Below are 27,188 nucleotides of genomic sequence, written 5' to 3'. Positions count from 1 at the left end.
AAGCAGTAAGATATTGGCAAAAGGATATGCATGTAGACAAATGAAACAGTGAATCTCAAGCTTTTATATTACATGGCCAATTGATTTTTAACAAAGATGTGAAGGCCTTTCAGTGGGGTAAAGAACAGTCTTTTCAACAAATTCTGCTGAGAAAACTAGAAAAAATTGTTTATGGTCAAGAATGAAGCTGGATCTTTACCTTAAATCATACATAAAGGATAATTCAAGCTAGACAGAAGATCTAAATGTACATTTGGAAATGATTTTATGGATGTAACACAAAAAGTATAGGCAAACATGGGAAACAGATAGGACAGATTATATACTTTTTTTTTTTTGGTTGTGGGGCCTGAACTCTGGGCCTGGGCCCTGTCCCTCAGCTCCCCAGCTCAAGGCTAGCACTCTACCATTTGAGCCACAGTGCCACTTCTGGCTTTTTCTGCTTATGTGATGCTGAGGAATCGAACCCAGTGCCTCATGCATGCAAGGCAAGCACTCTACCACTGAACCACCTTCCCAGCCCCTACATTTTTATTTTTAAAAACTTTGAGTATCAAAGGGTACAATCAAGAAGTACAAGGGGGGGGGGTTGGAGGCATGGCTCAGGAGGTAGAGAACTGGCCAATGAGTATAGAATGTCAGATACAGAGTTTGAGTCCCGGTTTCAGACAAAAAAAAAAAGAAAAAAAAAAAAAAAAAGCAAGAGAGCCTACTAAATGACATCATTTCCAGATCATAGAGGAGTTAATGGCCACTATAAAGAATCTCTATAACTTTCCAAAGCAAACTCAGCAAGCTAAATTTTAAAAATGAGCAAAAAACTTGAATGGACATTTCTCCAAAGAAGATAGGTATATGAACAGCCAATAAAATACAACCATTAAGATTTTTTTTTTAATTAAAGGGAGCATTGCGCATTGATGAGAAGGAAGAAAAATTGGTGTCCTTGTGGCAATTGTATTGATTTTTAAGTTACTTTGGTTGGTACAATGTTTTGACAATATTGCCTTCCAGTTCATGAATGTGGATATCCTTCTGTTTATTTAGTTCTTTAAAAATTTTCTTTGGGGGGGGGGGTAGTGGGAGGATGGGAAGGGATGGGAAGGGGAAACAAAGGAGGAGGCTACAATGCTTGATAAGAAATGTACTCATTATCTTGCCCATGTAATTGTAACCCCTCTGTACAGTATTTTCACAATAAAAAAATTTCTTTTGGCAGTGCTTTAATCAGTACATAGGCCTTCAACTTCTACTTAAATTGATTCCTAGGAATCAATTGATTCCTTTTGATTCTGTCTCTCTCTGTCTCTGTCTCTGTCTCTCTCTCTGTTTGTTGTGTTCTGGTCTGGGAGCTTGAACTCAGGCACTGGGCACAGTCCCTGAGCTTTAAACATTTTTTTATATTGTTATTATAAAGGTGATGTACTCTGAGCTTTTTTGCTCCAGGCTAGCATGCTAACATTTGAGTCACAGCTCCATTTCTGGCTTTTTGGTGGTTAATTGGAGGTAAGAGTTTCACAGGCTTTCCTGCCTAGTCTGGCTTTTAAATGTGATCCTCAGATCTCAGCCTCTTGAGGTAGCTAGGATTACAGGCATAAGCCATAGGTACCTGGCTCTTTTGATGCTTTTGTACATGTTCACTGCCTTTGGTAATGCAAAATTATATGCCTGCTATGGAAAACAGAATGGCAATTTCTCAAAAAAGTTGAATGTAGCATTATATGGTCTTGCCTGAAGTTCCACTCCTGTATGTATACCCAAAAGAACTAAAAGCAGGACTACTCAGGAGACTGAGTGGAAAGATAAACATATAAGGCTAGCTCAGGCATAGTAGTTCACACAACCCTATCTCAAAAATAACCAGTATAAAACAGGGCTGAAGGAGTTGCTCAAATGGTAGAGTACCATACTGGCAAATCAAGGCCTTGAGTTCAAACTTCAGAGTTGAAAGTAGTAGGGCTTCAAACAGATATTTTACTGATGTTCATAGCAGCATATTCACAATAGCTGGAAGGTGGAACTAAATCAAGTGCCCATCATTTAATGAATAGATGGACATTATGTCCATACAATGGAATATTTTCGACAAAAAAGAAATGAAGTTTAAGAAATTAAAGAAGATATAAATAAGTTGAAAAAAGTCTCATGGTCAAGAACTGGAAGATAAGTCAGGTATGGTTAAGTCAGTTATGTTGGCTTACACCTGTAATCCCAGTTAGTCAAAAGGTGGAGATCCAAGAGGATTAGTCTTAGGCTAGCCTGAGCAAGAAGTTCCTTAGACTCCATCTGAACAAAAATAACTGGGCATAATATAGGATGTACCTATCATATTAGCTATGAGGGAGGAATAATTAGGAGGACTGTGATCTAGACTGGCCCAAAATGAGATCCGATGTGAAAAATAACTAAAACAAAAAGGGCTGGAGGCATGGCTGCCTAGCAAGCCTGACACCCTGAACTCAAATCCCAGGACTACCCAAAACAAAAACATCTAACTATTCTTTTTTTTTTTTTTGTCAGTCGTGGGGCTTGAACTCTGGGCTTGGGCGCTGTCCCTGTGCTCTTCAGCTCAAGGTGAGCGCTCCACCGCTTGAGCTACAGTGCCACTTCCAGTTTTTCTAGTGGTTTATTGGAGATAAGAGTCTCACGAACTTTCCTGCTCGGGCTGGCTTTGAACCGTGATCCTCAGATCTCAGCCTTCTGAGTATCTAGGATTACAGGCATGAGCCACTGGCACCCCGCTAACTATTCTTAAAATATAAAAACACTACATGAAATAAGCTATAGGTTCAATGCAATTCTGTGTCAAAATCTCAATAACCTTTTGGTTCAGAAACAGGAAAAAAATTATACAAATCAAACATACAAATATCCACAAGGTGCTTCAAACTTTTAAAAAGGGAAAAACCCCATACTTTCTAACCTCAAAATTTACTACAAAGATACAAAAATTGAAATAATGTAGAACTGGTATAAAAGCAGATAGATGGACCAATGAGAGAGGAGGCAGCCCAGAAGTACCTTTATATGTGTGGTCAAATGAATTTTTATTTTCTTCATGGTGCTGAGGATTGAGCCCAGGGCCTTATGCATTCTCTCTACCACTGAGCCACATTCCCCTGTCCCAATCACACTCAATGGAGGAAAGAACGGATTTTTTTTTTTAGGGGGGTTGTTGTTTATTTTTGTGCCAGTCCTGTGGCTTGAACTCAGGGTATGAGTGGTAACTTTGGGCTTTTTTGCTCAAGGCTAGCACTCTACTACCTGAGCCACAGCTCCACTTTTGGCTTTCTTTTTTTCCCTTTTGGTGGTTAACTGGAGATGAGATTCTCAGGGACTTTCATGATGTGGCTGGCTCGAACCTTGATCTTCAGGTATCAGCCTCTTGAATAGCTAGGATTACAGCTTGAGCCATCACTGCCCTGCAGGATCACCTTTTTAACAAGTGGGACTGGGGAACTGGATATCCACATATGAAGGAATGAAGTTTGATCTTTATCTAATAATATATATCCAAAAATTAACTCAAAGTCGACTGAAGATCCTAATATAAAAGATAAATTGAGCAGATACAGGAGCTCATGTCTGTTCAAGAGTCTGAGATCTGAGATCTCAAGGTTCAAAGCCAGCCTGGACAGGAAAGTCCATAAGACCTGACTCCAATTAACCACCAAAAAGCCAGAAGTGAAGTTGTGGTTCAAGTGGTAGAGTACTATCCATGAGCAAAAGAGTTCAGGGACAGCTCCCAGGTCCTGAGTTCAAGCCCCAGGACTGGTGTACACATATATGCACACACACACACGTTGAAATTATGGAACTCCTAGAAGAAAACATTAAAGGGAAAAACTTCATAAAATTTGTCTTGGTAGTTATTTCTTGGATATGCCACCAAAGGTGCAGGCAACAAAAGCTAAAAAGACAAAATTAATACCTTTATTCATTAAAGAGCACTATCAACAAAGTAAAAAGGCAACTGATACAATGTAAGAAATATTTTCAAATCATCTATTTCACAAGGGATTAATGTCCTGAATATACAGAGAATTTCTAAAACTCAGCAGCAACAACAAAAACCTATTGGGCACCAGTGGTTCACACCTGTAATCCTAGCCACTCAGGAAGCTAAAATCTGAGGATCACCGTTCAAAGCCAGGCTGTGCAAGAAAGTCTGTGAGACATTTATCTCCAATTAATCACCAGAAAACAGGAAGTAGTGCTGTGGCTTAAAGTAGTAGAGCACTAGCCTTGAGTGAAAAAGCTCAGGGACAGTACCCAGGCCCTGAGTTCAAGCTCTATGACTGACAAACAACAACAACAACAACAAATCAACCTGACTCAAAAATGGGCAAAGGTCATAAACAGACATTTCTCTAAAGAAAATAGGCAAGTGGACAAATAAGCACCTGAAAAGATACTCCATATCACTAATTATTAAGGGAATGCAAATCAAAACCACAGGATACCACCTCACACTTCACAAGACAGGCCACTGTCAAAAACTCAGAGGATAACTAGTGTTGCTGAAGATTTAGGGAAACTGAGACCTCATGTGCTGCTGGTAGGAATATAAAATGGCACAGCTACTTGAAACAGGAAGGTGGGCTGTGGTAAAGATGAACTCAGACTATGGACACACAGGGCTTAGGACAATCTGCATGTGGCATGCAGGATTCTAACAAGGCTCCATTGCCACCACACCCGCCATCCTGTCCCCGGGAGGAGGCTGGTGTCCGCCCTGTACTCACAGCCCGAGTCTCGCCAGGAACCTCCATGTCATGCAGCTTCTGTGTCTGCTTCAGCTGGTTGAGTGTTGGCTTCAGCTGGGCTGCCCCCACCGTCTTGGTTGTCCACTCATCCACCAGCTTATGCAGGTCATCGGTGAAGGTACCTTTCTTGTTGTTGCTGTTGTTCACCTGTGCCTGGACGTGCAGGGTGGACTGGGGACCAGGCTCGGGGCCTGGGGCCAGGCTGCTGGTGGAGGACCCTGGGGAGTCACATAGACCAGGATTGGTGATGCCACACATTCGCTCAGCACCACTGGTGGGCTGGCTGCAGTTATTCTTATGTGATGGCCGAGACAAGGGCCTCACTTTGGCCAGGCAACACCTTGCTTCAAGAGGCGGTCTGGATCGAGGGGCTTTACAGCCCAGTTTTAGACATCGTAGAACACTACATGGGCAGAGAAAGACTGAGCTATGTCAGGTGGTTGTCACCCATATCATAAGCCAGGCTAGGGGCTATCCCTTGTTAAAAATCCACGCTCCCCACTGCCGCCCATCCCACCAGACTCACGTGTGAGTGTGGGAGACTCCTGACACAGCTGGACACACATGAGAGGTGGCGTCCCAGGGAATAGGGTCAGATTCCTCCATCTTTCTCTGACCTCTGCATCCTCAGCATGTTGCGAAGATGCTAGGATACCTTGCAGAGTATGCAATGTACAGAGGCCACAGCCTGCACCCCCTCTCCTGGACAGGCTGTACTGATATTAACAGTTCTGTGAATTTACTTATCTTGGTTGTTTGGAACTCAAAACCAAGAAATGGCATGTTTTCTTATTGGAGTATTTGGGGAAGGTATCAATAAAAGGTACCACAATCTAGGGCATGGGTGGGGAGGGAGGAAGGTTTGCTGGGAGCTGCTCTGATAACTAGAGTGCTTGGTTCTTCAATCCAATCTCTTTCATCTTTAATTTTTAATGGCCAACAGATGACTTGTAAATTTTATAACTGAATCCCCATCCCTCCACCCTGTAGACACATAAGTTCTGGCTGACAATTTTGAATAGGCCAATTAAAATTTTTCTTCACTGATAAAAAGAACAGTAATTAAAAAATAACCCCAGCTAATGACCATCTCTTCAAACAAGCTGTTCCAAAATGTAGTGAACTTTAGTGGGTAGCAATGACAGAGCACAGACACAAACAATTAAAGATTAGTGATGAGATTTTTACAAACAAAGAGCTATTTCTACATGTAATTTTTAGCCCAGAAAAGAAATTAAAAAAAAGAGGAAAGAAAAAGATGGGAGAAAAAGAGGAGTGAAGAGAAAGAAGGAGGGAAAGCGAGAGAGAGAGAGAGAGAAAGAGAGAGAGAAAGAGAGATACAGAAAGAGAGAGAGGGAGAGAGAGAGAGAGAGAGAGAGAGAGAGAGAGAGAGAGAGAGAGAGAGGAGAGGGAGGGAGGGTAAGTGGCCCAGGTAGACTAATACCCATTCGGTCCTGGTATCTCTCCTCGGGGAAAGCACTCATCTTTAGCACTTCAAGGAAATACTGACGCCTATGATTTTGGAAAAGGAGCCAATTAATGAATGGGAATTTGTGGACATTCCAGAGAAGGGCAATCCTGTTAGATGTGAACGGGTGAGACCGCACAAACTCTAGGAGCCATGGAGACACAAAGGGAAGCCAAGGGCAGCTGTCCCACCAGGCAGAAGCAAAGCAGAGCCCGGCAGGGTGGGCACAGAGCAGGCCACGCTGCCCGGCCACAGGAGGCCCTGATGCGCACTAGCCACAATAAAGCCCATGCGATGAGAGGGGGCAAAGGGGGTAAAAAACCCAGATAATTACTACTGCTGTGTTCTTTGCCTAGGCAGAGACGCTTCAGGGCTGACCCTGTAAGGGAAAAACAAACGACACAAGACCACAGGGTTAGGCAGAACAGCACACACCGTTCACACTACCACACTTAAGCAAAAGTCATCAGTGTGCAGGGAGGGACAGACACAGGCAGCAGTTCGGAGAGGAAGGCCGATTTGGCCTGGGGTAACTGGGCAGCGTCCCCAGAGTTAGTGTGCAGGCCCCACGGCTTTGCTGAGGAGGCAGAGGTGCCAGGGTAAGCCCCCCAAGCTTCAGGGAAAAGTGTTTTGTCTCTAGAAGCATATTCCAGAAAAAGAGAAAGAAAAAAGAAAAGCAGGGAAGAAGAAGGAAAAAAAAAAAAAGCAAGGCACACTGTGGGGCTTTTAAAAGCCCAGCTTTTGGGAGTTCCACTGGTTGAGGCATGAAAACCCACTAAATGTTAGCCAAGCTTTCCCCTCCCCCGTAAATAGAGTTGGGTATAACCTGGGCTGGCAGGCCTCTGAGGCCAGGAAGTTCTCTTAGTGCAAAAAGATACATTGTTTTTGTAGGTTTGAGGCCAATTCTGGATCCTAGATGTCTGCCTTAAATGAGGTCAGACAGGCAGCAAATTGGGTAATAGGAGGGTTGATCTCAGGGCTGACTGATTTTGGGAGACCATGCTGCCTCTCTTGTAATAGTTCCTTTTCCTAGGGGAAGGACAAGCCTTCATCATTGAACTACCATGTCAGTGGACCCATGTTCACTGTCCAGAGATGGTTTGGGAAAATCAGGCAGGTAACCCATTGAATCTGATATCTGCAGGGCCTAGATGGTAGGGACAGGGGCTGGACTAAGAGCTAAGCTAGGATTTGCTACCATTCCAGTTTATCCTTTGTCCTCCCAGAGAACTGGAACTGGCAAAGAGGAGCTCAGATTTCCCCAAGGTCACTCGGCAAAGCCACATTACTTGGGAGGGACCGAACTGTAGTCCATAGACCCGCATTGGCCAAACACTCTACCTCTGCCCCGATACCTGTTCCCCAGGAAGAGGTACTTGTGCAGCACTGATCCATGAGACTCAGAAACCAGAGACCTGGAAAAACCTAGCCATTTCTGCTTTCCAATTTGCTTCTTGCTTTGGGGGACAGAGGACGGACACTGGGCTGGCTTTCTGGTCTGAGCTCAGCTTCAGGCTGTGTATCTTGCAACCAGAAACTCTGCTTCAATGGTCTTGACTTATTATCAGTTTGCTCAGTGTGAGCTCTAAGCATACAGTGGGGAAAAGTGAGATCTTTGGTTGGAGACACAGAAAGGAGGTGAGCAGGAGAAATCTGACAGACCTCTGTGGAAGGCAGGGCCCTCTCTGATCCATTGTTAAGAGTCAAAAGGGTTGTTTTCCATGTGAGGCTGCAGCCTGGGCTTGGAGAGAAGGGACATGGGGAGAGAAGCCATGTTTATGCCATTTTGTGTGGGTCTGAAGCTCCATCTGGGCCACAATAACTACATAAAGATGGCACAAAGATGGAAGGACACTGTCAAGCTAGAGTACTCACCTACAGCAGGTGCTTTATAAAAGGGCCATCATACCTGTCAGTAAACTCTCAGTGTGTCCAGTACTTGTGCTGCATAGCTCTTGCTTGGCTATTGTCATATTAGATAAAATACCAGATGAGCCAGGTGCCACTGCCCTTCCTGAACTCAGGAACCAAGTGTCCATAACACAGTCCTGACCCACATGGCCATGTTAGATGTAGACAGATAGTTCTACCCTCTATGGCCTTTCTGGACTCCAGCCTCAGTTGACCAGAGCCCATACAGTTCCTCTATACCACTCAGAACAGATCCCTTGACACTAATTTCATGCTGCTTTTGGATAGCACTAGTGCTACCCTTAGAGAGCAGCTGCCTCTTGGCAGGGAGCATGCGCTGGATAGCCCTGTGCATCTTTGATCTCTCCCAATCCACGTCCTACTGCATCTCTGACCTGGCCTGGGTCCTGCTCTTCACATGTCCACCAGGGAGCATCTGTCAGACAAGCTGCCACCACTTGACACTGTCACGATGGACATCCATGGGCTCCTCTCACCCAGGGAAACAATGGCAGTGGACAAGACCACCCAGAGGAGAAGCTCCTCCTTTGATTTTAAGCAGGCTCACCCTGGTCTCCTGGAGTGCTGGTCTGTCCCTGCAGTGGGGGTGAGGCCCCTACCCTGCTCTACCTGGGGTTGTACTCTGGCCCAAACCAGATGCTGCTCTTGCATTGGCAGCTTGCTCTATCCACAGCACCAGCACCCACCACCGTTCAAACCCTTCCCTAGTGGCAAGGTGGATGTCTAAAGCCTGATAGATTTGAAGTCTCGGATGACTGACAAGGACAGATGGCCTAAAAAGTAGGTCAGGCCTGAAGCACTTCTTCACATTTGCCTTTTATATCTCAGTGTTCAAATATTGATAATGTTCACAAGAACATCAGGCACATCATCATTCACACAGACACGGACCTGCAGGGTCAGCCCCGATGTGAAGCAGCTCAGGCCTAGTCCCCTCTAGCTGGTCCAAGCAGCTCTTCCTCGTTCTCCCCTCTCCCCCTCCCTCAGAATCTCTGATGGGTCAGCACTGCCCAACAGCAGCACTGGCTCCCTGTTCTGCCATCCAAGGCCAAACATCCTACGGGCTCTTTGTATATTGAGCAACCACCTCCTCAAGCTGAAAAGATAGCCACGAACTGTCCACAAAGTATTAATGGAGAAATGAGGATGAACCTTGGTTCTGCCCAAGGTGGTATGGAGACATTTTTACATGGCTCTAGAGCCCACATGTCTGCTCTGGCAGCCCTTGGTGGTGAGTCACACTGGCCCTTGGTGTGGGTAGCACCAAGAGGGTGGGGGCTAGATGGCATTGTGGGTGGAGGCTCCTTTCCTCATGTCCTCTGCTGGGGGCCTTGTTGGACTCCCAGTGTCTCCCAGGGAGAGAGAATATTCCAAGGTAGGAGAAGGCCAAGAGGGATACAAGTCCCTGTTCCAGACCTGATATAGCTAAGGAACAGTGACAAGGGACAATATAACCTACTGCATCCTGTGTGCAGAGCAAGGCCTGGAAGGTGTCCATGCCTTCCTGTTCAGTGGGGAAAACAGAGGCAGCAGCTCAGTGGACTATGGCCATAGCTTTTGACCAACAGAACCACTAGATTCTGTCTCAGGTTCTGTACCTATACATCTCATCTCTGTGGGCACTGACTTTAGGTTGTCTTCTCTGCCTCCCATAAAGAGAGGCTTGTACACGAGAAGCCAGATGTGAATCTGAGCCAGGGGCCTCGCTCAAACTGGAGGTAGGGTTCTAATATATAGAGTCCTCACTCCCTGGGGAGCTATCTATCCCTGGTCCCTCCTCTGGGGCTTAGTCCTACCTCTAGAGCCACTTGCTGCTCTAACTCCAGACAGGGCTACAACCTGCCCTGCCTGGGGCCATTTTCCCTTCTCTAACTTCATGGAGGCCCAGATCTTTCTGTACATCAAAACAATGTAAAGTCAGGTGCCAGTTGCTCAAGTCAGTAATCCCAGCTACTCAGGATACTGAAAACTGAGGATCGCCGCAGTTCAAAGCCAGCCTGGGTAGTAAAGTCTGTGAGACTTATCTTTGGTTAACCACCAAAAAGCCTGAAGTAGAGCTGTGGCTCAAATGATAAAGTACCAGTCTTGAGCACAAACACTCAGGAACAGTGCCTAGGCCCTAAGTTTAAGCCTGAGGCCTGGCACCAAAAAATAAAAACAAAAAAAAAATTAAGGCATCTTTTTTCTCGAGCTGTCTTCCATGAGATGGAGGTGCCGTATACCAAGATTATGAACTAAGACTTTCTCTAGGCTTTACCAAGTTGCTTTGTCCCATCACTTCCAACCTTACACCCCACAGCTATGCATTAGTGAATATAAGCCAGCATCTTCCCAGGCATTTGGTCAACTGCCACTGGGCCAACCCTTGACTCAGTCCTCATAGACCTCTAAGTGCTGCTTTCTCTGGGGGGTCTCTCCTGCAGTTTACTCAGGAACCAGAAGATGAAGGGATAGCTCATTAAGAAGCCTAGACCCTAAAGGCCAGACACTATGGGCATATAGGACAGGAGAGCCTTTCTGGATAAATTCCGTGTGTGTGTGTGTGTGTGTGTGTTGGGAAATTCCGTGTGTGTGTGTGTGTGTGTGTGTGTGTGTGTGTGTGTGTGTTGGGACTGGAGAAGTGGCCTGGAGCTAACCTGGTAGCTGGGCCATCATTTTCCTATTTATGAACTATACAGCAAGTGGTACCGGAGCAGATGCCTACCTGACCTCTACCAGAAGAGCCACTTGAGAGAATGGGGAAGAGGTGTTACAGTATTACCTGAACACAGCCAACCCTGGCCCAAAAGGGATGGGGCTGTGAAATCACAAATCCACAGAGTTTGCAAGGTCCTGGTAGTGGCACACACCACATTCAAAGCCACCCAGCCAAGTCTACATAGATATTCCTTTCTTCTGGATTTTAATTATTTATTTTTTTTTGAAATCTTGGACTAATAATTCAGAGTAAAACAACCAAAAACTCTAAAAGCACAATATTGGGTAGAGGAACAGTGCCGATCTCAGACATAATTGAGCTATGGTTGGTTGGTGAACTACTTGATCCAGGTGCCATGGGAAAGTCACCATGTATTCTGCTCGGGTTCCTATGACCAGCCTTTCTGAGGATGGAAGACACCCTGATACCCAGGTGCTCTTATCCCTGGTAACGAACTCCAGCAATGAGCTGCATGCACACCAGGGACAGCAAGGGAGTCATTTGGCAAGCAGAGGCCACAATGAGGCTGGAGGACAGGGACAGGGTTGGCCTGCTGCAAAGATGAGGGATGCACAGAGGCAGTCCTTCTAACCTTTTCCCATCTTCAACTCAGCAACTGGCCAGAAGCCACACAGATGCACCACAATCAGACATCACTGTGGCCCCAATGAAACAGACTATTAAACAGATTAGAAACCACTGAGAAGTCCTCCGCATTTTCACGTGGCCTTGTGCCCTTGACTGGCCTTGCCTGGAGACTGATGACGCATGTGGGCCTCTGATGAGGAGAGCAGGGAATGGCAATGGTCACCTACTAAAGACATGGCCTCTGGGTACCCACAAGGACAATGTATCTTTATTGTACAAGCAAAAAGTCACATGCCCCAAACCAGCATCTCCAATCCAACTGTCAAAAAGCTCTAGTTTTCCTTTAAAAAGGCAAAAAATAAAACAACCCCTAAAACTAAAAAACCCTCTAAAAATCCACAGCTTTTGATTCATTTGCCAATTGTTGGGAGGGTTAAAAACAAAATGCACAATGGTGGGCGGCCTCAAGCAGGTGTGCACTCCTGGGTACTGGTGCACACAGCCCAGAGTATCTGAGGAAGGCAGGAAGTGGGCGGTTGGGTGGTTGTGATTTGGTAGAGGTTTGAGGAGTTGCTCATTGACTTCATTTCTGAGAGGTCACATGGGGTCAGAGGAAAACACACCAAGCAGGGTGCTCCAGCTGGGTGGGAGAGAACAAGGGACCAGGCAGGATGTAGGTTTCAAAGGAATTGCCGCAGGAGGCAAGTGTTAAGTGTCATCTTTTGGAGTTGGAGTAAGCAAAGGGTGTGAAGAGATCACAGAGGAAGCAGGACCTTCCTGCATGGTGCCAGAAGGGTCTGGGGAGCATGTTCTTGGGTCTGCAGTACTGGGGATATCAGGGCCTTTTGCATGCTTGGCAAGGGCTCTGCCACCAAGCTGTATCTTCAGCCCCTGGAACACATTCTTAGCATCTCCGCATGCAGGGAATGGGCTGGGTGTTGGGCCTTGGCCTCCAGCATAGAGGTTATACCCTCTGGGGACCTTTACAGCTGTATTGACCCACTATATGTGGGTCTTCAGAGTTAGGCATGTGTGCAACACACTGTGCACATAGAGAAGGTTGGGGTCGCCTTTTTGTTGTCACTGGAACTGGGGACGAGCAGACATGTAGAGTGGCCACAGTTGCAACAGAAAAGAAAACTACATTCAACATAAGAAAAACGAAATAAATGAGGTGATGGGAGGGATGCAGAATGCCCTGGCCTGCGGTGGGGGTAGAGGGGCCGTGGCAGAAGACAGGCGTGCTGCTGCACATGCTTTTGGTGCCCAGTCGCAGCCAAGAGCATACACACAGCTGTCTGGGGCTGGGGTGACTGTGGGCAGTGGTATTCAACAGGAAGGGCTCTGGGGTCCACCTTTCATATGGAGGAAGTGACTTCAAGGAATGGGGGGAGGCATCCTATGAAATGCATGAGAAGTAATGAAGACAAGGGATGGGGAGGGGAGAAACCAAGGGCTGGGAGGTGGGAAAATACAAAAGAACAAATACAGACAGATGGACACAGATACGGGTCCACTGAGGAATCGAGCACGAGGCTTGCTACTAGACTTATAGGCCCCTCTCTCAGACGTTGGGTGGTAAACCGTCCAGCCTGCAAATGAATATAAAGGGAAGAAAACAGAGAGACACTTATCAAGTATAGGTTGCTGCGATTCCTTCTCCACACCAACAGCCATAACAGCCTGTAACTTAACATCCACGGCTCCATCTAGCCCAGCCCGAGCACCAAAGCCACTGACCATGGAATGGGAGGAGGCAACAGTAGGAGCAGAAGAAAAGCGGCTCGGAGGGGAGGGGTGGGTGGGGCGGGGCGGGGCACCTGGATCAGTCACCATGATTTCTCTGGACAGAGATGGTGAGGACAGGAGAACGCCTTATGGAGCAGCTGCTGCCGTCCACAGCAGCGTTGATGAGACAGCATTTCCTCCTCAGGGCCAAACTCCCAGCTTGAGAGCTGAGCCCTTGTCCCCAGCCGTCCCCTGTGGACTCTGGAAGGACCTGGTGGGTGTTTAGCACCATCAGGCTCCACTGCAGGGATGTGGGTGGGGCAGGGCAGCCAGTGCCTAAGGAATGGGCACCATGGAACAGAGCAAGATGCCAGGTCCCATCCCCTTCCCAGTCATCGGGTTGACCCCTCCCAGTCTTGGCCACTTCCTGAGACCCACTCTAGCAAAAGCCACCACCTGCCTCTGAGCCGCTTACTCTAAGACCTGGTGATGGTAGGACAATTACATTCTTTGTATCCAAAGATTACGTCTTTTTTTCCCTTATCTTCCTCTCTTTTTTTCTTTTTCTTTTAAACAAAGCTGCTTAGCAGCCTTGGCTGTGGCTCTAGCCCCCTCCACACAATCAGGTGAGCTCCTGGGACACCATTGAGCCCTACGTGGCTGGCACATGCTTGGAGACAGGCAAGCTGGAAATCACCTTGGCCACGAGCTCCGCCTCCGTCACTGGCTAAGCCGGAGCAGATGTCTGTGGAAAGGGAGGCTCGGACGGAGCAGGGCTGCTGGGTCTGAACTGCCTTGGCGCACGGGTGCGTGCTGGCGTGGGCAGGGTCCTTAGCGGGAGGGCCTCTGCTGGAGTCAGACAAGTGACCTGGGCGGGGGGGAGAAGAGGGGACAGGCACCATGAGGTGCCGCCAGGCAAGGGAGGGTGAGGGTTGGGGATGCTCCCTGCTCTTTGCTGGGTGACCTTGGGGGAAGCTGAGTCTCCTGCAGTCAACAAATGAATGGCCAATCTCCTGGATGGGAGTGTTGGGAAAGATGAAAGGAAGTGCCCCATCCCTACCAACCCCAATGCCATGCTGGACCTATGCTATCCAAATAAGTGACAAGGAGACACACACATGAGTTTAAAGTAGCCTATGCACTGTAATGAGTCTCCTTTTAGCTCTGTCAAACCTTTACAATTGTGGTTAGGGAGTGCTTAGCGTTAAACACCTTGCCGCCTAGCATGCCTAGGGGTTCACAGGATCTCCACACTGGAATACTAGGACTCAGCCCTGAACACCCTGAGGTGCTGCTTGAGAGGCCTCAAAGGAATCCTCGACATACAAGGACACTCCCTAGAGCCAGGCCACGACAGCACTAGGGCCTAGGTTCTGGACATCATCATTGTAAGGCCTGAAGGGCATGCTTATCCTATCCTCGCTCCCAAAAGCAGCTGCCTGAAACCCAGTGAGCAGGCCAACTGACGTATGCCTGAGAAATGAGATCAGAGGAAGCAGCCACCTTGTGTCCTAGTTAGTGTCCTACAGAGAGGAGCAGGAAAGGAGAGTGGCCTTGGGCTTCCTCGGCATACCTGCAGCCCAGAGGTGGCTAAAGGTATGTACCCTTTCATTCAGGGTTGAGGTCTGGCTCCATGCAGGCCCTGCCTACACACAGGCTCTGCATGGAGCATAAAGGCTGGGGGCCTCCTTGGGCCTTCCGTAACTTCCCAGCTCCAATGAAAGGGGATCCAGAAAGAAGAAAACCTCAAACATTCTTCCAGGTCTGGGAGTATTGCACCTACACAGATCCTGCTTCCCAGGCTCACTCAGGGGTTCCCCCAGCCACTCCTGATAAAGCCCCAGTGCAGCCCTCCACCCAGCAGCCGACCTGTGCTGGAAGCCACGACCTTGAGCTGCTGCACCAGGGGGTTCAATAGCTTGCCAGCCTTCAGCTTGCTCTTGCTGGTCTTCCTCCGGCGGCCTGTGGGGGGCGCTGTGTGGAAGAAGCCCACATTGGGTGGAAGTGGCTTGCCCAGGCGTCGGTATAGAGCCTCGATCTCCTCCTTCTGCTGGCTCTGCAGCTCTGAGATCTCCTTCAGGTGCCTGGAGGAGGGGAAGAGAGGGAGCAGGGCGGATGGGCTTCCCCTGCAGGAGGGGCCTGGCTGTATGAGGAGAGGTAGAAGCCTTGCCTGAGTCTCGACCTGAGCTATTCAGAAGGGCTTTCAAAGGCACACTTACATTTAAGACAGGGATAACACCCGATGGCAGGGGAGTCAAAGGGTTTTAAATTTTCAATGATGACTTCTGTGTTGTCTCACAGCTGGGGAGGCATGGAAAACCCAATGCACAGGCTATGTCTGCAATTAAAGCCATATGTACTAGCACAAGTAACAAGAAAATGAGCTGGTTCTTGAAGCTGAGAGGCTACCTCATTTTATCAGGATCATGAGTTGTAACTGCTCTGTGCAAATCAATGGAGTGAGTGGGAAAGGTAACTCAGGGGCAGGACATGTTGCTATTGACCTAGCTGGATATCATCCCATTGAGCTACTGAAGAGGGCTCTGGTTGGGGTTATGACATGGGTGGAATGCAAGTGGATCACTAGTGGTGAGCAAGGGTGATCTCTAGGACAGCCAGAAGACAGTGGTCTCTCAAGGGCCTCCCTGGGGAGGGAGCTGTGCCCTGGGCTTCCTTTCTCACCACGCTCCTCCACCTCACACTGAGCTTCCAGACACTAACACCGGCACCCACAGGGCTCCAGCTGCTCCAACAAGAGGGTCATGGTCCTTTCTGCTCCCCATCCTCAGCCTATATTCACCTTTTAGACTGGGAAAATGGGTAGTTTTCATGGTTAAAAAAAAAAAAGGAGAAAACAAGTCCTATATTTACCTTCTGTGTCTTCAACAGCTGCGAACTTAAGTTTTATAAATACGACTTTCTTTAGCTAGTAAAGAAAATCAGTAAGTAAAAGGAAAAAAACACCACCAAGTGGTTTTTTTCCCCTACAAATTAAGAAGGGGAGACAGAAAACTTCCATTGCAGCAGATTCTCTTTGGAAAGGGAGCAGGTTTCCAAACCTACTGGGTCAGTCCTCTTCTGCAGGACTTCACGACAGGTTTATGCCAAGGCTTGAAGTTTGTGGCCCCAAACTGTTCTTCCCCATTGGCTTCACTTTGGGGCTGCCCCTGGGTTCAGGCTGTCCTGGCCTGCTCTCCACAGGGCTCAAGAGTCCTGGTGGTACAGAACTCCTAATGTATGTGTTCTAACAAGGTGCCCAGGGGGTTCTGATGCAAGAGCAGTTTGAGAACAACTGGCTGAGTCCTGTCAGATATCATTAAGTCTCCTCCATTCTGAATTGAGGTTCAAATTCTTCCCTATTCTTTCTAAAAGATCAAACCTTTCCATTCTGCTCCCTGCCCCTACCAGGCTCTGTTTCTCCCTTTCTTGGGTTCCCTTCTTTTCTGGTGCTTCCTAGACTCCTCCTTCCTTTCCTCTTGGTGATTAGGCGCCATACTGTCTCTAGGCTCCACCCGTCTCCAGCCTCACTATATCTAGCCCATCTGTAGGCTCTACTCCTTTTCTAGGTTTCACCCCACTTCTAGGCCCTGTCCCTTATTTCTACATCTTAGTCAGTTCTAGGACCCTTCTCATGGTATCTGCCCCTCTCACCTAGAGTACAGGTTCTTAATGCCTCCTTCAGTTTCACGCACTGATGTTCTCCTATCCAAACTGACCCTCTCCAAGGATCCCTTGGAGAGGGACAGCCAGACTGTGGCCTAGCTATGCTCCCCAGGGGACAGTTCCACTGAAAGACTATGCCTAGGAGTCCTCATCCCTTTGTGCCCAAAGATTCTTAGTGGTGCCTACAATGGTCCTCTCCACCTTCTTACTGCAGTGCAGGCTTTGCTGATTCTTCCTAGCAGTATAACCACCGGGACTGCATTCTTGACCCCTCTAGGAACAGCAGCCCTTCATCACCCTGCCCTTCTGCCTTTTTGCCTTTCTTGGCTACAGCTTGCCCCTCTTTGGCCCTGGCTTTGGCTCCTGTGGACACTTACGTGTCTTCCATGTCTTCTACCCTCTGTGCACTAGGACCTGCAAAAATGTCTCCAATACATCTGTGATTTCTGAATCCACTCAGAGAGCACTCAGCAAGCAATCTGCTCTTAGCCACTGGTGTGCTACTGGCTGGTGCATATGCTAGAAGCTGCCCTCTCAGGCTCCTATGCCAACAAGGCCAAAGGAAAGGATATCTCAGATGGCAACTAGAGGGACAGAATGAATTGCTGAATGAGTTAGAGAGAAAGAGAAGCAGAGATAAAATGACAGAGACCAGATACAAATGGCAAAGAGACAGAAGTAGAGGGGGTGGCTAGGACGGTCCCTTTGTCATGTCTCATGAACACGCTGAGATGTCTTCCCTGAGGGTGACAAAGGCAGAAGCAGACTATGAAGGGGAGGAGCAGCCCTGCCCAGTGACAGGAAAGATGCTGATTGGGAGATGCTCCCACAGGTAACCACAGTGTGACAGGTCTAAGCAGGCTTTATCACTGACCCGTCTCCCTCAACATTACATGCAAGTGTGTACTGCCCCTCTAGGATATTAATTTCATCTAATAGTTTGTAGGGCCCAGAGTAGGCAAAGAAAAGCTCACCACCACTACCACCACCACCAACAACCACCACCACCACGTCCACTAACCACAACCACCAAACCACCAAGTCCGCTAACCATAACCACCACCTCCACCATCATAACCACCACCTCCACCACACCATGACACCATCACATACTTCTCCCGCAAACTGCGCAGCTCCTTCTTGATGTCTGCATCCTCAAACTCTGAGTCATTGTCGCTGCTGATGTAGGATGACTGGGAGTGGAAGGAGGTGACGCTGATGGTGGGGACCTTCACGCCCACCCTACTGGGTGTCTCGGGGCCCAGTGAGCCAGCCCTCGAGGACCTGTGCAGGAAGGCAGTGGCCTTCTTGACGAAGTCACTGGCCACACCTCCACCACCAGGGAGGGAGGACTGCTTCTGCACGGGAGGCCTCCTCCTCGGGCATTCGTCCCCAGAGTCACTGGATGCGGGCTCGCCCACACCAACCTCAATGGAGGAGGCCGTCTGCACCCGTCGCACTGCCAGCTTCATGTCGGGGCTGGAGGGAACCTCATCCAAGTAGACGTCAGGTGGGGCAGAATACCTCAGGCTTTGGGGGGAGGCCAGGGTCCACTCGTCCTGTGTACTAACCACTGAGAAGCGGCCCACGGTTTTGGCTGGTGAGCTGTTGTCCTGCTGCCCTGGCCGCTTCCGGGGGGACCCTGCGGCCCGAGCTCCATGAGCCTGGCTGCCCTCTGTGAATGTTCCCAGGCACCTCTTCATGGGCTCTACCAAGGCTTCCCTGGGGACCCTGCCATTCTTGTCTGTGGGATCCATGTGTGCAGGGCTGGCAGAAATAGGGGCATCCTTGGGAAACAAGTGGAAATAAAGAGATGCCCTGAGAACACAACCTGAAGCAAACCTTCCCAGCCAGCTGAGATTCCTGTTAATAAGGTCCCCCTTACCTGGGGGGCACTGGGTGCTGCAGGTGAATCTGAAGCCACTTGTCCTCCATCACTGTCACAGCCCAGTGTGTTGCTGGAAGATGATTCTGCTGTAGGGACATGGACAAGATCACCAGAAGGGGAAGAGACAGATGGCTGCTAGCTGAGAGACCCATGTTGAATGACCTGGGAACAACGCTGGTTGGCCAGGAAGCGAGAGCTGGTGTTCTAAGGGGCTGAAAATAGTGATGCCCTCATCTCATGGCATCTTGTAACATGCCACTTCACAGAAGGCATCTACAAACCTGGCGAAGGGAAGAGGCATTATTAGCCTCTAGTGCTCCAGGCCTCTGCTCATCTGATAGAATGGCTCATACCCCATTTCCCTAGCTGCCTCTGGCTTAGGAGGCTCTCACTGAACACACAGTAGGGCAAGTTCTACCCTCCTCCTATGGAGTTAGGGACTGTCCACTGTACAACAGCTGCCCCCCGTGCTCTCCACGTAGAGGTAGAGAAACCTATGCTCTGCCAAGATCAATTTAGATATTCCTAGCACCATTCACAGGCCACACAAAGTTATCAACACAGGCATCCAAGCCAAGAAGTATACCTGTCTGTCCTGTAAGTAATTTCTTGACCTATGTAGCCTTCAGGCTGAATGTTCCCCACCCTAAAGTAGGGCCAGTATGGTTATACAAAGATGTTATAATTCCATATATCAGGTTATGAGTACAGTACATCTCAATCAATGTCATCTCGTCTATCATCCTCACCCATTTTCTCCCTTATAGTATGTTTTTGACCATCTTCCTGCTGTTGCCATGAAAAGCCAATGAGATAAGTTCAAATAGCTGATCACACCTTGGGTGGAGACCCTACCCAGGTCAAGACCTCCACATGCAAAAAAAAAAAAAATCATGAGCAGGCTGGGGCAGGAACTATGTCAACATGCTGTATGGGAAGGACCTAATGCAGAGGAATAGAGATTTCTCCTGGAAATACACACACACAGACACACACAGACACACACACATGTACATCTGCACTGCATACCCCATGTAGAAATATATTTCCAAGGAGATGAAATCTAGTCTCTATCATGTATCCCCAAACTATGGGCAACACAGGACTGTCCTCACCCCTGTGAGTGATGTCATACACCAATCTTTGAATACCTTGAGGACTGAGGTACTCAAATAACTGCATTTCTTCTATCTGTTTGCCAGAAAAGTTTACCTGTTCATCTGATGTTGAGTCAGCCTGGAGCTCTCTGCTCATGAGTTCTGTATTCTGAGAAGAGTGTGGGTTTTGGAGTGTAAGGTATATCATTTGCAGGCTACCCAAGCTCAGTTTTTTCATCTGTCAAAGGATCCCTGGGATGCCTCTTACACTGTGAAGCCAGCCCCAGATGGAGTGACAGGAGAGCTGAGAGGTAGCAAGGCAGAGGCTGATCCTGCTTCTGCCCTGTCCTTCTCCCCAATGCTTTTCTAAGTGTAGTGTCTAGAAACCAACACAGCTCCTGGGTGGGCAGGTAGAGTAGGATGGTTCCTTTCAATCTACAAAAGCAGCCTGGACCCTCAAGGGCCATAAGCTGCCAATACACACTGAGGTTTCCATTTCTAAACTCAGCCACATCCCTGTCCTTATCTTGTCAGGCCCTAAGAAATTCCAGGCTGAGAGAGAAACTTTGCACTTCTGAAAGTAGACAGCTCTCTTAGGATGGAGACTCAGGTGTTGAATCATAAAGCAAGAAATTAAAGCAGAAGAGTCCTTCCCACCTACTCGCCTGAAGTGCATAGCAGCTAGTGCCAATAGCATAGCTCTGGGAACTGAAGAAACAGCCCTACCCCATGCTTGAGCCAAAATAGCTATGATAACTTTGCTGAAGCAGCTCAGGGGCCTGGGATGTCCTCTGTGTTTAGCCATTTGTCATCTGAGAGCTTGGGAACCAGAGAAATGCTCTGTATAATATCCCAGCACCCTTCCCCTCCTCCTAGCTCTGATCACACCTTTCATGTTTCCACAGATAGGATTTCTGTCCTTGGAGTGTGAGAGAGGTTCCTTTAAGATTAGTTTTGGCAGACAATGAAGTGTCTAAGTCCCTCCCTCTCTAGAAGCTATATCTTTTTATCTGGAAAAGATCATTTTATCCTGTAATGCATGAAGGGTAAGGGTGTAAATGCAGGAGGTCTGGGCCAAGGAAGACTGGTAGCACAGGGTTAGGCATGACCTTGAGCCTGTTACCTGTTATTGATGAAGATGCACCCTGTTCCCGCTCTCCATCTGCTGGGGTCCATCCTGCAGGAGCTGTTTCTGACTTTTCCAACTAGAAGAAGAATCACACAAAAAAGGGAAGAATTGTGAGCTTGGCCAGTCAACATCTTAGTAGCATATTTCTTTCCTTTTTTTCCCCCCTTAGGTCTAAGATCAGGGCTTGAACTCAGTACCTACATCCCCTTTCAATCACTGAATAGTGCTTTATCAACTGAGCTGCACTTCCAACCCCCCCACTAGCTTAATTGCAAATCTGTTTCCTCCTGTATCTGGAGCCATCCTCAGTCTGCCCTTACCATGAGACAATTGGACTGTGTTGCCTGGAGCCACTCTGCTCTCCTCCCTCCTTCCCATTCCCCTCCCCACATCGCTAGACAGAGGCCACTTATGCATGAGTGGGTCACCCAGAGGGCCACACGGGCCCTGGGGGAGGGCAGCTCTGCATAGCTAGGATTCCTGCCCACATTAAGTCCCAGTCTAGGGTGAGCCCAGCCACTCACCGAGGGTTGGGGCAGTTGGGTAAGCCCAGGATCTCCTCCAAAGACCTCTCCACGAGGTGGGTCTCCTCTCAGGGGCTCCAAGGTGAAGTCTCTATCACACACCTCCATGGGAGTCCCAGCAGAAGCTGAGGAGGTGGGCACATGCTCCTGGTAGAGCAAGGTCCTCAGTTTCTCATCCAGGCTCTTGATGGTGCTGTCCACAAAGCCCATCCTGGGGGGCGGCCCCTCCCCATCTGACTCCAGGGCTGAGGGTGGTGGTGGAGGAGCAGTGGGCCCCAAGGGGGGGCTGGGAAGCTGGGGGGCAGCCAGGGTGATGGCCCCCACTGTGGAAGGCAGCAGGGATGGTGGCTGACCCACAGCAGGCTGCAGTACCCCGCTTGGTGGGCTGGGCTCCAGTGCTGAAGCAGGAAGGGGATCCTTTGGGGCGCTGACCTCCCTAGATGAAACAGGCTCCCCCAAAACTGTAGGACAGCAGGAGGTCTCTGTAGCTAGAGTATAAAGTCCTCTGTCTGTGCTGAGGGGCTGTGGAGCGTGTTGAGCATGGTGAGTCTCAGCCAGTGGCTTGGGTGTCTCACGCTCATTGGCTCTCCCCTGAGGGGTCCCTGGGCCCCCTGCCTGAACAGCAGTCCCTGGTGCTGGCTCTGGTGTGGCGCTGGCGGCTGGTGCTGCTGTATCTTGGAGTACAGTAGTCGTGGGAGGGGAGGATGGTGCCAAGGAGGCTGATGCCCCGCTGGAAGGGTCACTGGGGCCTGCCTGGCTCAGGAGCTGCTGAGCAGCTGGGAAGCCAGGTTTTTCCTTCAAGGACAGCTGGTCTGTGTAGGGCGCTGTGTCTAGAAGAAACGGGTAAAATGCTTTTGTATCCACCTACTCCAGTCCTACTCATGAATCCTTCCCTGCCAGGAATGATGTCTTTCTTCTACCATAACCTGGCTGTGGCCCAGCACACTGGTTCCTGTTTCATTGATGTGCTAAATCTTACTTCCTGTCCATATTTGACTTCTGTCTGGCCATTGCCTTTCTGAAACACCTTCCATGGGTCTCTCAATGGGCAATTCTCACCTCCAGTCTCTGCCAGCATTTGCCCTTTCCTACAGTCCTTCTGCAGCATGTGACTGTCAGGTGTGGCCCATTCTCTATCATCAGTCTGTATACATTCTGGCCTGCAAGATAAGCTCCATAAAGTATGGCTCTTAGCATGCACTGGCCCATTGGACAAAAATCTTTCAAAAGAATTTCTAAAGTTGAGGTGTATTAAGTAGGAAGCTGTATATCTTTCCAAAACCAGGAATGGAGGAATGAGAACCTTGTAATCCATCAGATACCTAGTCTTTGGTAAAGCTCACAGCAAAGGACACCATATGTTGCCAAGTCCAGCAAAGGATCCTGGTAAAGAAGGAACTTGGGATCCTGACAATAACACTCCAGCATCTACCTGGAGTGCTCAGAGATTTCTAGGCACTTGCAGCAGTCTGAGATGAATACACTGTGTATAGCCTTGAAGTCCTACTTTAAAAAACAACAACTCCTTTATCTTTTTAAAAACATAGATAAAATGTATGAAACAAAAATGTAAACCATAACAAAGATGGGAGTAGGGAGTTACATGGACCCTGAAATCTCCCTTATGCTCCTAGACTCACACCACACCCTCCACTCTGAAAGGTGAGAAACTGAAATAAACATGTTCTCATGTATGTCTATGGTTTTGTCATGTCTCTCTAAATAGCATCCTTCTGTTTTGCTGGGTTTAGCATAATCTGTCTGTGGAATGATACTGTATTTATCTTTGATGTCTGGCTTCTCATTCGCCATTGTTCATGTGACATACACCTGTGTGCTGTTCTGTTTGGATACATGCACCTATTCTATATTGGTACATGGAGTTCTGTCAATGCTGGACCTCCATTAACATGAAAGCACACTGTGCCGATGCCCAAGTCTTATCAGGTACACATGGTGGGAGCAAGGGGAATGCAAGTTGAGAGCATTTGGTCTCAGTAGAAGCTGCTAAAAGCCCTTTCAGAATGTATGTGTGGGAAATGTCCTCTTCCACTGACAGCCTCCGAGTTCCCCTAGGGCTTCCTTCCCTCCTCAAGTCAGCCTGGGAGTATGTGGTAGGGTTTTGCTGGGGTTTGCTTGTACTTTTAACCGAGATAACAACACTTAACAGGAGATCAGACTTCTTAAATGCTTAAGAACACAATACCATACTGGTAACCATAACCCTGTAGTATACTAGCCTCTAGAATTTACTCAGCTTGTATAACCAAAATTTTATGTCCACCAAATAACAACTCTGTCCCCCTACTTTCTCCTCTTTCTGAGAGTGACTACTGATAGACCTTGTCTAAGTGGAAAGCATTCAGTATTTATCCTTCTGTGACTGGCTTATTTTATTTAGCATTAGGCCCTCTGGCTCATCCATGTTGTAGCACATAGCAGGATTTCTTTTTTAAGTGGCTAGATGGTATTCCATTGAATAGCCATATAGACTGGGCAGAAAGACCTGTAGATTGTACTGTGATCCTACAGGTCTTAGTAGCAAGGATTATAGGTGTGAGCCACCAGTACTGAATTGAGCTGAATTTGTTTTTAAAAATTGTTTTTATACTGGACATGTACAGACTTTTTTCCTTGTCATTATTCCCTAAAAAATACAGTACAACAATCATTTACAGAGCATTTACATTGAATTACTTCTTACAAATAATCTAGAGAAGGGCTGGGAATGTGGCTTAGTGGTAGAGTGCTTGCCTGGCATTCAAGAAGCCCTGGGTTTGATTCCTCAGTACCATATACACAGAAAAAAGCCAGAAGTGGCGCTGTGGCTCAAGTGGTAGAGTGCTAGCCTTGAGCAAAAGAAGCTCAGGGACAGTACCCAGGCCCTGAGTTCAAGCCTCAGGACTGACAAAAAAAATCTAGAGATGATTTTGAGACAATTTAACATATAAAGAGGTTACACATAGGTTATATGAAAATACTGTATCATTTTATGTAAGGGACTTGAGCAGCCTCAGATATGGTAGGGGAAGAAGTGAGGGATGCTGGAACCAGTTCCCAACAGATTCAGAAAAATGACTGGACTTAGATGTAGAATGACTAGACTGGATAACTGGATAACATGGTAATTGCACATTTACTTTTTAAAGTATGTATCACCATTTTCCAAAGTAGTTATACTATTTCATACAATGTATGAGTTCTGGTTCTTCTACATACCCATCAACACTTTTTTTTTTGGTGCTGATACTGGGGCTTGAACTTAGGGCCTGGATGCTGCCCCTGAGCTTTTCCACTCAAGGTTAGTACTCTACCATTTGAACCACAGCTCCACTTCTGGCTTTGAATCATGATCCTCAGATCTAAGTTTCTTGAGTAGCTAGGAATACAGGCATGAGCCACTGGCACCTGGTTGAGGTTAGTTTTTATATTTTATTTTATTTTTGTGCCAGTCCTGGATCTTAAACTTAGAGCTTGGGCACTATCCCTAAGCTTTTTTCTTTCTTTTTTAAAAAATATTTATTGTCTGTCAATTTTCATTTTCCTGAAGTGTCTGCAGACCAACAGCTCAAGACCATTCGGTGGTTGTTCTCATACCCATTTGTTGGCCTAGGCAGTAGCCACCTCAGACCAGTCTTCAATGGTGGGGCTGGGTGCTCCAATCTTCAGTAGGGAACCACTGGCACCTTACCCCTTCTAACCAGTCTGGGACCTCAGGCTGAGTGGCAGTGAGCGAACTCAGGAGTGGGGACATTCCATTTGCCATGAAATTCCTCCTGGGTCACTGTCTTTTCAGCTGTACCCTGCTCTTCCTTTTCCATTTGTTCAGGACCTCCAACGGGTGCTTGCGGGAGATGGTGCCATGCATGGGCAAAGCTTCCCAGGCAGCATCTACCACATCAGACCCATGGAGTCAGGCCCCTTGTTGTATGGGATGGCAATGCCCCTGTAGCTCAGAGATCTGTGTTACATAGCGCAGTAGAGGGCAGGTTGATGTAGGACACCTCCATGAGAGGCTGGGGGTTGGGCCTGTGGATTGGTCACTACCTCAGAAGCCGGGGTTCCCAAAGGCTGCATGGATCTGGTTAGTAAAGGTTCTGGGTGTGAAGTGGCCAGCAGCTATGGGGTGGCCCTAGTGGTAGTGGCAAACTTCAGAACCACACACTGGCCAGTATTCCTGGAGGAAATGACACTGATGGCAGCAGGGTTTTCAATGGTAATAATGGCAGATACTGCCAGTAGAAATTTCTCACAGGTCCTCTTCCTTCAGATTGATGATGTAGCCAGGATCACTTCCTTTTGTAGAAGTGCTGTTACGTCTGGAAGTCAAGGTTGGTGCCACCTAAGTGGATTGCTGCTGCAAGGAACTTGAGAATATCCTCCTCCTTCATTTTTAGGATATCAAGGACTCTGGACATTGTGTTAGTTTCCTTTTAAGGAATCAAGAACAAGTCCCTGTATGAAGCCCTCCCTGGGTAGTCCAGAAAAGTACTGAGCATTTTATTGCTCAAGGCTAGCACTCGCCCACTTCAGCTGCCGCTCCACTTCTAGGTTTTTGGTGAATAACAGATTCACAGAGTTTCTTTTCTGGGCTGGCTCTGAACTTTGATCCTCACATCTCAACCTCTTGAGTAGCTAGGATTACAGGTATGAGCCACCAGTACCTGGCTGGGGGTTAGTTCTCGCTTTCTCGTTTTTGTTTGTTTGTTTGTTTTTTGTTTTGTCAGTTGTGGGGCTTGAACTCTGGGCCTGGGCGCTGTCCCTCAGTTCTTCAGCTCAAGGCTAGCACTCTGCCACAGCACCACTTCCGGTTTTGTGAGTGGTTTATTGGAGATAAGAGTCTCATGGACTTTTCTGCCTGGGCTGGCTTTGAACTGCAATCCTCAGATCTCAGCCTCCTGAGTAGCTAGGATTACAGGTGTGAGCCACTGGTGCTGGCTTGGGGTTAGTTATTTTTAAGACAGGGTGTTGTGCTTTTTGCACAGGCCTGCTTGAAGATCCTGTGTCTCCCACTATTTTTTTTTTTTTAATATAATCAGTTTGCTATTCTATTTTTTTTCTTTTTGGTTCAAGATCAGGACTTGAAGTGAGTACCTATTGCTTTTGCTTATTAGCTAGCGCTTTACCAACTAAGCTATGCCTCTGACCCCTACTATTCCTGTGTGTGTGTGTGTATGTGTGTATGTGTGTGTGTGTGTGTGTGTGTGTGTATGAGAGAGAGAGAGAGAGAAAATATGCGTGTGTGTGTGTGTGTGTGTGTGTGTGTGTGTGTGTGTGCGCGCTTGAATTCAGGGCCTGAGCACTGTCCTTGAGCATCTGTATTCAAGGCTAGTACTCTACCATTTGAGCCACTTTCAGCTTTTGGTGGTTCACAGGAGATAAGAGTCTCATGGACTTTCCTGCCTAGAAAGGCAGACTTGTTTCAAACAGCAACCTCAGCCTCCTGAGTTGCTAGGATCACAGGCATAAACCACCAAAGCCTGGCATTGTTTGTACATTTTAAAGGTCACTGGTTTCTTCCTTTTAAAAACATTTTTCTTCATTCCACTTTGGGTTTATTTTCACATCAGTTTTACTTGGTTCTTTAGAAGACTGCAATATTGATTTGAGACCTCTGTTCTTGTCTAAGTACTTAGTACAATGTATTTTCTTCTAAGTATTACTGTAGCCATACCTTACAGATGTTAATAGGTTGTATCTTTGTGTT

General features: G+C 47.8%; 1 protein-coding gene and 1 pseudogene across 11 annotated transcripts in view; both read right to left on the bottom strand.

Annotated features, from left to right (window-relative positions):
• Window positions 1–27,188, bottom strand: part of Wnk2 (WNK lysine deficient protein kinase 2) — a 118,359-nt gene that overhangs the window by 5,522 nt on the left and 85,649 nt on the right. For 5 of the 11 annotated variants that reach the window (XM_070033301.1, XM_070033297.1, XM_070033295.1 and 2 more), the window contains exons 20-28: window positions 21,482–22,311; window positions 20,952–21,033; window positions 18,729–18,817; window positions 17,957–18,630; window positions 15,050–15,264; window positions 13,878–14,048; window positions 12,946–13,044; window positions 6,569–6,613; window positions 4,746–4,984 (exon numbers count right to left, since the gene is read on the bottom strand). In XM_070033301.1, the coding sequence (XP_069889402.1) occupies window positions 4,746–4,984; window positions 6,569–6,613; window positions 12,946–13,044; window positions 13,878–14,048; window positions 15,050–15,264; window positions 17,957–18,630; window positions 18,729–18,817; window positions 20,952–21,033; window positions 21,482–22,311 (2,444 nt within the window). The remainder of the gene's footprint in view (window positions 1–4,745; window positions 4,985–6,568; window positions 6,614–12,945; window positions 13,045–13,877; window positions 14,049–15,049; window positions 15,265–17,956; window positions 18,631–18,728; window positions 18,818–20,951; window positions 21,034–21,481; window positions 22,312–27,188) is intronic. The other 6 variants (XM_070033304.1, XM_070033296.1, XM_070033302.1 and 3 more) reach the window with 6 other exon arrangements.
• LOC138834690 (small ribosomal subunit protein uS2 pseudogene) lies at window positions 25,050–25,899 on the bottom strand (annotated as a pseudogene).

Source organism: Dipodomys merriami, unplaced genomic scaffold (assembly GCF_024711535.1).
Source record: "Dipodomys merriami isolate MVZ:Mamm:240054 unplaced genomic scaffold, mDipMer1.0.p SCAF_22, whole genome shotgun sequence".
Lineage (NCBI taxonomy): Eukaryota > Metazoa > Chordata > Mammalia > Rodentia > Heteromyidae > Dipodomys > Dipodomys merriami.
This window is presented reverse-complemented; position numbering and strand designations above follow the sequence as displayed.